The 14634-nt window shown below is 50.5% G+C and overlaps 1 protein-coding gene across 2 annotated transcripts; it reads right to left on the bottom strand.

Moving 5' to 3' along the window:
* Positions 1-295: 295 nt before the first annotated feature.
* Positions 296-5118, bottom strand: LOC136517502 (glucan endo-1,3-beta-glucosidase 14-like). Of its 2 annotated transcripts, XR_010774294.1 has the most exons (4): positions 4908-5118; positions 2976-4030; positions 2686-2858; positions 296-614 (listed from the first exon to the last, which is right to left on the bottom strand). XR_010774294.1 is itself a non-coding variant. In XM_066511074.1 (3 exons), exons 1-3 carry the CDS (start codon positions 5005-5007, stop codon positions 2808-2810), a joined length of 1206 nt encoding a protein of 401 aa, XP_066367171.1. In that variant the 5' UTR covers positions 5008-5118; the 3' UTR covers positions 2596-2807. The 2 variants fall into 2 exon arrangements, 1 of the variants encoding a protein (XP_066367171.1); XM_066511074.1 differs by lacking the exon at positions 296-614 and having other exon boundaries at positions 2596-2858.
* Between the last annotated feature and the right edge of the window lie 9516 nt (positions 5119-14634).

Below are 14634 nucleotides of genomic sequence, written 5' to 3'. Positions count from 1 at the left end.
GTTCTCTAATCCAATTTCTAGAGATCAATTCAGAGTGGTCCGTGCCGTATATAGTGTACCTCGCATGTGTTCTACAGTATTTGTGATTGTAGCCTATGTACTTGTTGTATTCCTTTTTTTCAGTTCAAGACTGCAAGTTTTTTTGTCTATGGTGAGACAATACAATTTGGAAAATTTGAGAATTGAAGTTTACAGTTACACGAGGGATCATGACCGGCTATTGCAAACCTTGGGAAAAAAAGTAGTGCTATATATGCTATCATTCAATTCCTTCACCCACACAAGACACAACGTATAACCGAACAAAACCACACCAAGAAAGATCTGATAGACTCCAATGATATAGCGAAAGAACAAAACAAAACGAACACCCGATGAGCTCAGTCACATGCTCGCTGCCTCTAGAGAACTAATCTGGGGCGCTTCTACATTCTATTCCAAATTCAGCTCATGTTTTCAAAAACTTTACAGCGGCTTGACTGCCTGGCATGAAAAAAGGTGCGTCGATATGAATATCAGAATATATGATGCCATACATCAGCTTCCTTCCTTCCTAGTATTATTACAACCTTACAATCCAATCAATCGATAGGGTACAAAAAATCTTGATAAACCTGCACATAAAGTACAAGAGCCGTGAGATCATTGTTAGAACTTTTCAGTTGTGTCAAACAGACCAAATGAGGAATAAATCAACAGATGACCATGTATCATATAGATAGAGAGCAGTAGCAGCAAACAAAGAAGCGTTAATCTTATTTTGACCTAATTTTTTTTCGTAGACTGGTAAGTTCATTTTGAAAAGTTAGTTAGTCTGGACCTCTCTCAGTCGGCAGAAAATGCCCTGTTCTCAAGGTTTAACGACAACAGCGAGCTCTCAACGGCAGCAGGCCCCAATTTGGCCAAAGCAACATTTGCTTCTGAAAAGTAGCTGTCAAATGGAAGAAGCATGCATGCTCTCGCCGGCCCAATCTTGTTCCCTCCTGTGCTAATTCTTGTTCGATTCTTTTCTAAGATGACGCGAGCAAGGCGGGTCCTCTTCGGTTGGTCGGTGTGGAGCTCTCAGGGCATTGGCAGCGAAAGCAAGAACCGATCAACCACCGGCCTGCCCCTCCCTGTCGTCCCTGAGGGATACGCTACCTGAAGAACCGTCGCATGGAGCGCCTGAGGTGGAAAAGGCCAAACATCTACATGTTGCCTCCAGGTTCAGGATGACCGACCACCTAACATAATGGAATATCTTTGGCTGACAGAGGTTGACAAACTACTCGATTCATGGCTCAAACTTTTCTCAACAAAAGTCAGGAGATCATAACTGTATGATATACGTACTGACGTACTGTATGACCTGGTTAGAATAATCTTGCTACTTCTACTCGAGGTTTTGAAAATCGACTTTGATGCTCAGCCGATCGATGACCTCCCATACTGATTGTGTATGGTCCAGCAGGGAGGGAAATCCGTTTTCAAAACATTGCTTATAATATCTACTTTCAAGTAACAGACGTGCATATAATGAGAAAAAAAGTGGTAAAGAAGCCAGGTGATTCTAATTTTTGGGCAAGTCTTATGGACGTCAAAGACCTTATGCTAAAAACATGGGAAGTTCAAGGTTAATAGTTGCAATGAAGCTAGTTTTGGAAATGACCTGTGGATTGGTCAAGAACAGCACGACCCCTTTGAACATATCGTTTAGAAGGGCGGTGAAAGTTTGGATGATTGGCTGAATTTGGTCTCCTTGTGCCCATCAATTTGAATGAGAATAACGATATGTTTTTTGTGTCGGTTGAGGAAAAATGGTGAATTTTCGACTCAATCTTTATATAGGGAGCTAATGAAGAAAGAGATGAATGGTGGGAAAGATTTGTTCTGAAAGGCAAAGCTCCCATTGAAAAATAAAGATTTTCCTCGAGTATTTAAAACGAGGGATCATATTTATAAAAGATAACTTGTTAAAAAGGGGTGGAAAGCGGACCCTAGCTGTAGCTTTTGTGGTTTAAAGGAGACAGTGAAACCTCTCTTTTTCGAGTGTTGTATGATGATGATTCTTGTGGAATGCATTGTTCATCACTTTCAACCACCCAAAAATAATATTCACATGTTTGGCTCATGGCTTAGGAATTTTATCCCAAGTTTGAGAAAGCCGGATAATGTTGGGTTTGCTGGTGATGTGCTGGTTTTTGTGGTTGAATAGAAACGATATAGTATGAGATAAGAAAAAATTTAACTCGTTCATTCAGGTAGTTTTACTGGATCAGACAATGATCCCAGTTATCTAAAGAGAAAGAGAGGATGGCGCTGAAGAGAATGGATGCATGTGTTTGGAAGTTATGCTGTCAAAGGTTTTTGGAAGAGCGGGTTGGAAGCAACAGAGAAGTTTGGAGATCTAAGCGTCTTTGTTTTTTAACTTCTGTGATGACTTTGTTGTGTGCGCGCGCTCTACGTAGTGGAGAGTGGTCGTTCGGACCTTTTTATGTACTGATCGGTTGTACCCGTTTGCCGGTGAATGTGGAAGGCCCGAATACGTTTTATTTCTTAATTAATTGAAAAAATATAACGAGAGAGAAAAAAAAAAGTCTACCATGACGCCAAACAGAAATGAATATTTAGAATTTCACTTTTTGACACAAGAAATATGGATTATCAAGTCAGCTGAACAGGACTACTGTCACATAAGCTTATTACCTCAAGTCAGACTAATATGGGCTCTGGTAACTAGTCTGATGTCCAAGTCCAATGAAGGCACAGATGGGGTTAGTCAAAAAATAGCAATAATCTTCACGCACGGTACTGTGTAGGATGTATGGTCATAGGAAGAAGCCGGCGAGTAGGACAACAACCGCCATCTGAAATGTAATCTGCAACAGTGAATACAATGGATAATTAATTAAGCTTCTTGTGATGACAGAGATGTAATAAACTTGATTCATAGTACTAGTTAATTTAGCCACTGATAAAGCTCAGAATTTCCTTACCGCCGCCAGCTTGGAAGAAGAGGAGTACGTCGGCGATGGCGGGTAGAAGGACGCTCTGTCGAACCCGAGGTTGTACACCGGCGTGCCGTTAGGGTAAAACAAGCCGTAGTTCCTCTCCGACGTTGGGCCGGGCTTCATGTCCTCGTTGAAGAGCGCGAAGACGAAGACGTCGACGGGGACGTGCGGCTTGAGCGGCGTGCCCTGGCCCATGGCGATCCTCTTCATGAGGTTGCCGTTGTAGGCGGCGGCGTTGGCCACGGTGGCGCCCACCTCGTCGTCGTCCCCCTTGGACGGCCACCCGGTCTCGGAGATCCTTACGGTGAGGTCCGTGTGGCCCATGGCCTTCATTGCCGCGTACACGGCGTCGATCTGGGCGTAGAGCATGTTGTCGTAGGTGAGGTTGGTGTTGGGGTCCACCACGCCGGGGTTGGGCTCGAACAGCACGTACGGCAGCGACACGGTCCCCGGGCTCGCCTTGTAGGCGAAGAACGGGTACGCGTTGATGAGGAACGGCGACCCCACCTCGGCGTGGAAGTTGAGGATCGGCTGCACGTACTGCGCGAGCTCCTCCCGGAATGCGCCCGACGACGGCGGGTAGCTGCTGGCGAGGATGTTCACCGAGTGCGCCGTCGAGACGTTCACCTGCCCCGCGAGGCCCAGCGCCAACACCGCCTGGTACACGGCCTGCATGGCCGGGAGCAGGCTCTGCATGGCGGCCGTGTCCTTGCCGGAGAGCACCTCGTTCCCCACGGTGATGCAGGTGATGCGCGTGCCGGGCAGGAACGGCTGCACGTGCTGCGCCACCCAGGCCCGGGCCTTGCGGGCGTCCGTCAGGTTGAAGAGGTCCTCGTTGCCGACGATGAACTCCACGCCCGTGCCGGTGAAGGCCGTCAGCACGGCCGGGTCGGCGTCGTAGAGCTTCACGCGGTTCACGTTCAGCGACTGCAGGAGGTCCGACACCTGCGTCGGGTGCGGGAGGTTGTTCGCGATCTGCCCGTAGTTGATGCCGAACTTGAGTGGCGCCGCCGTCGTGGCCGCCGACGCAACGTCGATGCCTGCAATGCAATCAAAAGGGCCGGGAAAGTAAATTAAATATTCAGATTTAGTATATTTAGTATTCGGGACGGGCCTAAAATGGCAAGGAAAATTTAAGTTAACAACGACATACATTGCTGACGAAAGAACTACGTATATTTCATCCTAATTAATCCTAGTGATAATTGGGTCGGCAGGATATACTAGTAGTACATCTGAATTGAAGAACAAAAATATCAAGGGGTTCCTTTCACACGTAAACTGGCTTGTTGTGATACTCATTGTGGGCAGGATGGACGTCGATTTCACAACAAGCCGTGCGCACAGCGGAATTTCATCAGCATCGCATGCGATCGGTGGAAAAATTCACGGAAATGTCAAATCATGCATTCGTGATTTCAACAAGGGCTCGCCGTATAACGTGGACATTTAATTCTTTTCTTTGTCAAACCCACGTCGGACTGGCCGACTGAAAATTAGCTCAAGTAACCGGCGAAAACGACCTCGCGATGCAGCAGCAATGCTCGTTTGCTCGATCGGGGCCACTGTGGAAACGTATAGAAGTAGAACAGCTGTTTTGCTGCGTGATACAGGAAGGATGGTCTCATCTAACATGCTAAAAAAAGATCACAAGTATGAACTCAATGGCTAATTCGCTCCTAGTAACTGGTGATAGGAAACGGAGAAGAAATATTAACAGATACAGAAGGAAATTCAAATTTGTTTCCATGCATGTGGATGGCCTGTCCGTCAATCACAAGGGGCCCAAAACCTCGACAATTCAAAAACCAGGAACGCATCTACTACTGCAACTGCAAAAGCAACGCCATGAACATGAACAGCGAGAGAACGTGCTCGGCTCGGCGGCAGCTAGCAGCTAGCCGCTAGCACCCGTACCTGAGAAGAGCGAGAGCAACGGCAGCGGCAGCAGGAGGAGGACGCAGCGCGGAAGCGGTGAGGAGCGCATGGTCACGGTGCGGAGCTCCGCCCGCGCCATGGCTCGCCTGGGGCTCGCTCCCCTTCGTCGCCCTCGTGCCTCAGGCCAGCGATGCGGGGGGCGCTCCTCTGGGCCGGGCCGGGTCGCGCTACCTGAGGCCTGAGTACATGTACACCCCTGCTCTTTATAGGCGTGGGCTCGCTGCGGCGTACGCCGTGCTCTGCCTGGTCTTGTCATACATACTACATGCACTTTCTATGTATGTATATACGTTCTAAATGGTTCCAAGTGACGAAACGCATCACTTTCGGAGACGGCTGCTCGTCCCAGGCACGGCCTGCCTTCCGTGGATAAGCAAAACAAGAAGGCATTCCGACAAAAACAATCAAATGGATGGAAGATTCATGTATTCCAAACAGGTAGCAGAATCTTTCTTGTTTTCCTAGGTTGCTAGATATACATTATGTCTAAATACATAGTAAAAGTTCTGTATCTAAAAAGCCAAAACAATACAATTTAACTGAATGAAGGAGTATTATTTACGGATTGATTGGTCTTCGCTCTGCTTGTTGGTAAACCGGAGAGGGGAATATCCATTGTTTTTTAGGAAAGAGGGAGGAATAATCCTATTAAAACAAAATATATTACTTTTTATTACGTAATAAAACATACTGTATATCTAAATGCATAATAAAAATTACGTATGTCCTATAATTTGGAATCGCAATACAAACGTATCGGCAGAAGGGGTGCGTGTGCGTGTGCGTGTCACGGCGACGGAACAGCGAATGGCTGGTGCCTGCCGTACCCGTACATCGTGCACGCCGGAGCGCCGGGCGCCGGCTACTGCACGCGCACGGTGCTGCGCCTTTCGTGGCATCGTCGTCCGCAGTTTCGTCGTTGAGTTGGCTTCGTTCGTTCCGGCTCCGGCGGCGGGCAGCAGGAGCAGATGAATGACAGGTAGTGGTCGCTGACCAAAAATTAAAGGCTCCACGTCATCCCGTCACACCTGATGGAGGCCTGACAGCGAAAGCTTGCGTCCGTGATCTCAGGTTCTTGATCTTTTTGTAGACTCCAGCACGGTTGCCAGGAAAAAATTTCTTCTTTTGCTCGTCGGGTATGTAAATATGCGAACATAGTTACTGAATGCGACTGTGAATGCTGAACTTTCAACGATCAACACGACGGAAGGAAGAAGTCCAGTTTCTATACGACTATACCTTGTCGGATCCAAGCTATAAGATTCTTGATTCGTTGGAGGGTTTAAAAGTCCTCACTCCTCCGAAAAGGCACGTGGGACATTGATTTGAATTGTAAAATTTGATGTACCTATTTATTTATCTCCAGCATTTTCCTGCTCATTGTTTTCTTTCTCTGGTTGTGAGCAAATGTTCTGTGGATTGAACAGACGGAATCCGCAATTGATGCTAGGGTGGTTCAAGACCAGATGCGTGAGCGCACAGTGAAAATGACCAAAAAAAAGAGGTACGTTAATAGCTTGATGCTGATCTACTATTAGGATGATGCGGAGCGGAAGTGATTGCTGCTGGCTGCTGCGCTATACTACTCTCAGACGGTGCCGAACTGCAGATGAACACTTGAACAGAGAGCAGTGCCGACTGAATAAAAGTGGAGAACGCATATAGCCAGGTTAATTAACCTGAATCAAGGCGACAGATCAACATTCACTTAGTGAGGGTAGCTTACCTAAATAACATATATAGCGCAGAGGACCGCCAATATATCGACGTCCTGCATCTGAGCTCTGAACCTCTGAAATTCTGAAAACTGAAGGTTAAAGAAACATTAGTGAAGAACAGGTTAAACAAAGAACAGCATACATTCAGCATTCAGAATTTTCAGAGAGGTTCCACGTTTAGACTTCACTTTAGGAAAGGAGTTATCATCCATCCAGACAACGCAATGGCTCTCGGCCCAAATAAAATGGAAATATGTTTCTGAATGGTGATGACGACAGTGACATAGTGCGCTCATCTGGAGTCACATTCGTCTTCCGGACCAGTATGCACAAAAGAGGACAAGCCAAAAAATCGGTTGTTACTCCGGAAGTGTGATCGCAGTGGGAAGCGTAAAAAAATAAATAACCAGCCCGAACACTACTTGCTAGCAACGTGAAATATGAACAAATATGCACACATATGACAAAGAGGGAATACCAAATAATTGTCATTAGATTCGTCGTATATATGTTTATATAAGTATACTTAATATTGATGTTAAACTTTAGAAAGCCTGACTAAAGATAGCTCTAGAATTATATCCTTTTCCGGTACATTAATAGTAATCCAACCTGTTTCTCACAGAAAGAAATAATCTTCGCCCGGCTCTAGCCACAAGGCCATAACTTCTTTGCAAGCCATGTTTAGATGGTTTCACCGTTTATAGCAAAAAAAGAAAGGACTTCTTCTCTAGAATTTCTCTCGCGATATTATTTTTTGAGCTAGTGTTTTTTTTAAATTACATAGTACAACGTAGACGTCCACACACGCACGTACACTCACTCCTATGAACACACGTACGCAAACCCTACTCCTATGAGCACCTCTGTAGGACTGAGCCGGCAGATCTCTCGTTGTTGACTGGGACGTCGCCTGCCATTGAAAGCATAGCGCCGGTAAATCCTAGAATAGATCCAGAAAAATGCATGCACCCGTGCTAAGTCGAGAACTTAAATCCGGATGGACAGGTTCCACCACAAGGAACCCAACCAACTGATCTATGATCAGTTCGCAGCTAGTGTTTAGTTGGACTTTGCTTAAAATGTCAGAGAAGCTAGAGCAGAAGGTCGTCAATGAGCATTTAGCATTGTCCAAAGAGTGAGAGCGACTGGAAGACTTTGAATGAGCTGAGACAGTTGTGTAGCCGTCGGGGGTACTATTTGGGGACAAGTTGCATGAAGAAGGAAGATGATACGGTGACAGGAATGCTAGGAATACTACCGCTAGAATTCTGTCATAAGAATGCAATTGACAATAACACAAAAGAGGCGAAAGCTCCAGAGCACGGGACTCTTACTGTGTGCTCATTCGCTGCCATTGGCCATACAAGGAAATTAATCAAAATGATGAACTAATAAGAGATATTTATAAGACATTCATGTAAGAAAAGAGAGAGATTAAACAAAAGACATGCAAGTAAAAAAGATATATTCATGGGAAAAAGGAGAGTTTAATTAACAGAATTGCTAACAGTCATCCGGTTGTTTTGCAACCAGCTAACAACCGTTTTTTTCCCGTACGATTGGCGTACGGGTCGCTTCGGTCTGTACGCGTCTGCCGCCCGATCGCTTCGGTCTGTATGCGTCTGCCGCTGCCGCTGCGTCGCAGTAGAATACGAGTACCGAGTACGTATGGTACGGCAACACCATGAATCCACAATCCTTCGGTTCGTTTGGCAACACAAGTAGTCACGTGGGGGCCATAGTCGACTACGTATGGTACACCAGCATGGCCTTGCGCGTCGCGTTCACGGCGCCGACGCCGATCATGAGGGAGGCCACGGAGACGAGGCCGTCGTTGGCGCCGAGGACGGCCGCGCAGAGCTACTGCGCGCGGGCCATGTAGTCAACGCCGGCGTCCTCGTCGACGGGACGTCAGGCGGATCGAGTGCCATGAGCTTTCTTTGACATTTGACATATGTGAATAATTTGACATATATTTCTCTGATGTCTGAAATCTATAAAAATAATTTATAATTTTTTTGAAATTTTTTGTTTATATTTGTGTTATTCCCAAATTACATCACTCTATCCAATAAATTACACTGAAGAAGTTATTGCAAATATAGTAATAAAGCGGTGTAAATATAGTTATAAGGCAGTGTAAGTGTATGGGCAAAAATCTGGTTGTTGGGAGGGGCTAAAACAATCTGTTGTTGGCTAGACGGATTCTAATTAACTATGCAAGCAAACTAATCAGTTATAACAGTCATGGTTAGAAACCGTGTGTTGGGACATGAAGCAACACATGTGCGCCGAATAAAGATTGTGCCGTGCCTACTGTCAAATATGATGGCTTTGAAAAGATGTTCATTTTCTCTTGTTGTAATGCAATAGGATAATTCGGGATTAATACAGAGTTTCAGGTAAACGGTGATTTCAGATGAACTTACTAACATTTCTAGAAATCCGAATTACCAGACCTGAAATTTTTAGGTAATCCGAGCGATGACCCCTAGACAACACTCATATAAGTGGGCTTCCATCTAGCAACACTAAGCACCAACTTTGGGCCCAAATGACCTCCAAATGGAGGTGAAAACTGAAAACCCGAGCCAAACTATCCAATTGAACACAATGCCAATTTCACAAGTTCCCATATGGTACAGTTTTTGCCACTGCTGGTCACATGCAGATTGAATTGCGAAACCATATTTTGCCATAATTATTGCCACAACTCATATGCCATGATCTCATCGAACGACCGAAACTGATGACAAGAACTAGCCCATTGCAACAACGAAACCCCCATTCCCCTGCCATGGAACATCAACGAACGCGCCACCATTGGAGCAAGCACTGAAGCATCCATAAGCAACTCAATACAGCTCCTCCTCCTTGTGGGTGTGGATGACGCAGTCTGCCTTGGGGTAGGAGATGCAGGTGAGGAGGTACCCCTGGGCCATCTGGCCCTCGTCGAGGAACGACCCCTCCGACTGGTCGACGGCTCGGCGGCGGCTGGCTGGCTCCGACCCCAACCCAACTGTCACTGGCCGCGGCCGCGGCTGCGACGCCTCTGCTTTGCCCTGGGCTGGTCGGCACACGGCTGGCTCCTTGAGCGAAAGGTGCGTGGTGGCGCCGAGAGCCGATGATCACGAGGAGCTGTGTGCTTATTTTACGGTGTGAATGTGATGATGGTGGTGGGGTTTCGGCGATCACGAGGACGTCTGATTCGCGGGATGAGTCATGAGCCGCCCCTTGGTGGGGATCAGGAGGGGAGGCGGGATCAGCACAGCCAACCCTTACTGACACCAGGGTCCCACGTGCCAGCGATGAGGTGTGGGGCTGTGGGCGTGTGGCACAGACGGACAGTACTGAACTCAGGGCCCCAACCCAACTGAAGTACTGAACTCGAGTACGAACTCAGATTTTCTTGGATTCAAATCAAATATCAATATGAGTCAGATGTGTGAAATTGGATCGGAGTCGAGCAGCTACCAAAATGTAGCAAATTTTTGTAACATGTTGCCAAGGAAAAATATTTTTAATTTCAAGTTTCAAGAAACATTGCTTTGCAAACTACATTCCGTACATATGCTGTTAAGTTCGCTACTCGTTCCTCTCAGGCAGTAGTCGTGCGAGGTTGGTGGGCGGGGCTTAGGCTCTCGACAGCGGCGAACGCGCGACGCCGTCCTGAAGTCCGGCGTCAAACTGGAACACGTGAGAGTGTAGTCACTCGAGAGCGGAAGAGATTGACTCAATCTCCAGCTACCCCTTCATTAATCAAGTGTGCGGGCTATATATAGCCACATGCTAACAAACCGAATGTTCCACAAATTAAGCAACAAGATCTATCTGATCTAACAAACTGACTACGAAATGCAATCCAAGATCCTAGGAACGAGGACGCCGCCCTGGGCGCGATCACCCCTTCGTCGCCGCGCTCTGCGCGCTTCACGCCCGTGTCTTCAGCCACGGTTACGCTTCCTTCGCTGGTACACTTGGCCCACCATAACATCTCTCCCTCCCTCGACAAACAGCTCGTCCTCGAGCTGAAAGTCGGGGTGGGCCTGGCGCAGCGTGTCGAGTGGCTCCCAAGTGGCATCTTCCGGGGACATGCCAGCCCACTGGACGAGCATGTGCCATGTACCGCGACGCAGCTGGGCACGCAACGCCTTTTCCGGGGTGTCGAGGAGCCTGCCGTTGCGTAGGGGTGGAAGAGCCGGAGTCGACGCCGGAGGCTGGCCGTGGAAGGGCTTGAGGACGCCCACGTGGAAGACATCGTGTATGCGGGCGTGCTCCGGCAGCGCCAGGCGGTACGCGACGTCACCCACGCGTTCCAGCACCTGAAAGGGCCCGGCGTATCGCGGACTGAGCTTGCCGCGCCGGCCAGGGACCAAGGACTATGCCGGGCGATGGAGCAGTCGGAGCACAACCCAATCACCCACGTCGAACGCCAAAGCGCGATGGTGTGCGTCGTAGTACCGCTTGGCGTAGTTCTGAGCTTGGAGAAGACGTTCCCGGACGTCGACGAGGAAGGCGTCCCGGTCCTGCAAGAGGCCATCAACCGTCGCCGTGCGCGCCGTGGCCGACTCGTAGGGAAGTAGTGCCGGTGGCGGTCGCCCGTAGACCACCTGGAACGGAGTCGTGCGCAGCGCCGAGTGGAACGCCATGTTGTAGCAATATTCGGCCCATGGGAGCCTGTCCAGCCAAGCGTGAGGCCGGTCCCCAGTGATGCACCTTAAGTACATGGCGATCGTCTTGTTCACGGCCTCGGACTGCCCGTCCGTTTGCGGATGGAAGGCGGTGCTCATACGCAGCTACACCCCGACCATCGTGAACAGGTCCCTCCACACGTGGCCGGTGAAGACGGGGTCGCGGTCGCTCACGATGGAGACCAGGAACCCATGAAGTCGGACCACGTCGGTGAAGAACGCGCGCGCAATGGAGGACGCCGTGTAGGGGTGGCCCAAGGGGATGAAGTGCGCATACTTCGAGAATCGATCCACGGCAGTAAGGATCACGCTCTTGACGTTCACCTTGGGGAGGCCTTCAACAAAGTCGATCGAGATGTCAGACCAGACCTGAGTGGGGACGTCGAGGGGTTGGAGCAGCCCGGCCAGGTGCAAAGCCTCCGTCTTGTTCTTCTGGCATGTCGAGCAGGAGCGGACAAAGTCCCGGACCATGGAGCGGTCGTGATCCACGGCGAAGTCGAGGCATAGTCGTTGAAGCGTCTTCTGGACGCCTTCGTGCCCCGCTGTGTGCGCGAGCTGGAGGACCACCGGAAGGAGGCTGGACGTGGCCGACACGTAGACGCAGGTCCCCTTGAGGATGAGGCCATCCTGGACGTGCCATGGGGCGCCGCGCGTGGTGGCGATGGTGTCGCGTAGGTGACGCAGCTGGTCATCGGCCTGCAGCTCCGTGCGAAGGTCGTCGTAGAGGCTGAACCTAGGCACGGAGAGCACAGCCAGATGCGCGACGTCAGACTGCGCGACGTCAGACTCGCACCGGGAGAGAGCGTCCGCCACTGTGTTCAATCTTCCAGGCCTGTACTCCATAGTGAAATCAAAACCGAATAGCTTACTTATCCACTGGTGTTGGGGAACGGCCGACATGCGCTGATCGAGCATGTATTTCAGGGCATAGTGATCCATGCGCACGACGAACTGACGGGCCCAGAGGTATGGCCGCCAGTGGCGAACCGCCTGCACGAGCCCAATGAGCTCCCGCTCGTATGCCGCCACCTTCAGGTGCCTGGCGGCGAAGGGCTTGCTAAAGAACGCCAACGGCCCCACACCTTGATGTAGCACGGCACCAAACCTTGTCCCGGAGGCGTCGCAATCTACCACAAAACGCCTTGGTGAAGTCAGGGAGATGCAACACCGGCGCCGTAGACAGAGCTTCCTTGAGTGCGGCGAACGCCGCGGTTGCCTTGTCGGTCCAGTGAAAACCGTCCTTGCGGAGGAGCTTGGTGAGGGGCGCGGCCACCGTGACGAAGTCTTTGATGAATCGCCGGTAATACCCGGCGAGGCCGAGGAAGCCGCGCAAGCCGCGCGCCGATGCTGGTTGCGGCCAGGAGGCCATGGCCTCCACCTTGTCGCCATCCATGGCCACTCCGGACGCCGAGATAACATGGCCCAGATAGGCCACGGAGCAGGTGCCGAAGGCGCACTTGGAGCGTTTGATCCGGAGTTGATGCTCGTGTAGGACGGTGAAGACGGCGCGCAGGTGTTGAAGGTGTTCGGTCCAGGATTTGCTATAGATCAATATATCATCAAAAAACACCAAGACGCACTGTCGAAGGAAGGGCTGCAGCATCGTGTTCATCAAGCTCTGGAATGTCACCGGTGCGTTGGTGAGGCCGAACGGCATCACGAGGAACTCGAAGTGTCCGTGATGCGTCCAGAACGTAGTCTTCTCGATGTCGTCCGGGTGGACGCGCACCTGATGGTAGCCGGCGCGGAGGTCCAGTTTGGTGAAGAACCTTGCGCCGTGTAGTTCGTCGATGAGCTCCTCCACTACAGGAATGGGGAACTTGTCCTTCACCGTCTGGTCGTTGAGCGCGCGATAGTCCACGCAGAAGCGCCACATCGCGTCGGCCTTCTTGACGAGGAGCATGGGCGCGGAAAACGGCGATGTGCTGGGACGTATGATGCCTTGTGCCAGCATGTTCGTGCACTGCGCATCGAGCTCGTCTTTTTGAAGCTGGGGGTAGCGGTACGATCGTACCGCCACGGGCGCCGTGTTTGGCAGCAGGTGGATGCGATGGTCGCAGGCGCGCGGTGGCGGAAGGGCCGACGGTGGCTCGAAGATGTCGGCGAAGTACTCTAGTAGGCGGTCCAGGAGGGCGGGCTCAGTGCCACGCGCGGCGTGGAGACGCCCGGTGGGCGGGATATCAGTGCGTGTGGAGCCGATTCCCTTCCACAGGACGCGCTTGCCGTGATGCCAGAAGGCCATGCAGAGGTCGTCGAAGTCCCATAAGATGGGGCCCAGTGTGCGCAGGTACTTGATGCCCAGTACCATGTCGTAGCAGTTGAGCGGTATGGCGTAGCAGTCGACGTTGAAGTACTCATCGTCGATGCGGATGGCGACGTCGTGGCCTAGGCCGCGGCACGCGACGCGGTCCCCGTTGGCGACCACCACATGGGCGCCCTGACTGTCGTGGAAGTGGAGACCGATGCGGCGAGCGGCCCCTGAGCTGATGAAGTTATGAGTCAAGCCTGAGTCGAGGAGGGCCGTGAGCTCGTAGTTGCTGATGGAGACCCGGACCTGCATCGTGTCCTCGGTCCGGATGCCAGTGATCGCCGTGAGGGAGATGAGCGGTGGAAGCTCGTCCGACGGCTCATCGCGTGCCTGTTCTTCATCCGGAAATGGAGGCTCGGTGTCGTCGAAGTCGGTGACCTCCAAGTAGAACAGGCGTTGACACCTGTGCCCGCGCACATACTGCTCATCGCAGTTATAGCACAGGCCCTGACGCCGACGTTCCGCCATCTCGGTCGGGGAGAGACGACGGAACGGCCGCGGCGGCGCCAGAAGAGCCGCCTGTGCTGGGGTCGCGGGCACTGCCTGCGTTGTAGCCACTGGTGCGGCCGGCAGTGCCAGCGGCTGGGAGCGCGTCGGGGGACGCGGTGGACGAGCAGCGGTGAAAGCTCTAGTTTGGTTTTGGTGAATTGATGAAACCCTAAGTGCTAACCTAGTTCATCAAGTGATCATGAGATAGGTAGCACACTTCAAGTAGAGAAGCAAATGAAGATTATAACATGACAATGGTGATAGCATGGAAATGATCAAGGGCTTACACTTGAAGAGAAGAAAGAGAAAAACAAAAAGCTCAAGGCAAAGGTATAACTTGTAGGAGCTATTTTGTTTTGGTGATCAAGACACTTAGAGAGTGTGATCACATTTAGGTTTGATAGCCGTACTATTAAGAGGGGTGAAACTCGTATCGGAATGCGGTTATCAAAGTGCCACTAGATGCTCTAACTCATTGCATATGCATTTAAGATCTA

This window comes from Miscanthus floridulus, chromosome 17 (assembly GCF_019320115.1).
Source record: "Miscanthus floridulus cultivar M001 chromosome 17, ASM1932011v1, whole genome shotgun sequence".
NCBI lineage: Eukaryota > Viridiplantae > Streptophyta > Magnoliopsida > Poales > Poaceae > Miscanthus > Miscanthus floridulus.
The sequence above is the reverse complement of the archived record's forward strand: the minus strand, read 5'-3'. Positions and strand labels throughout refer to the sequence as shown.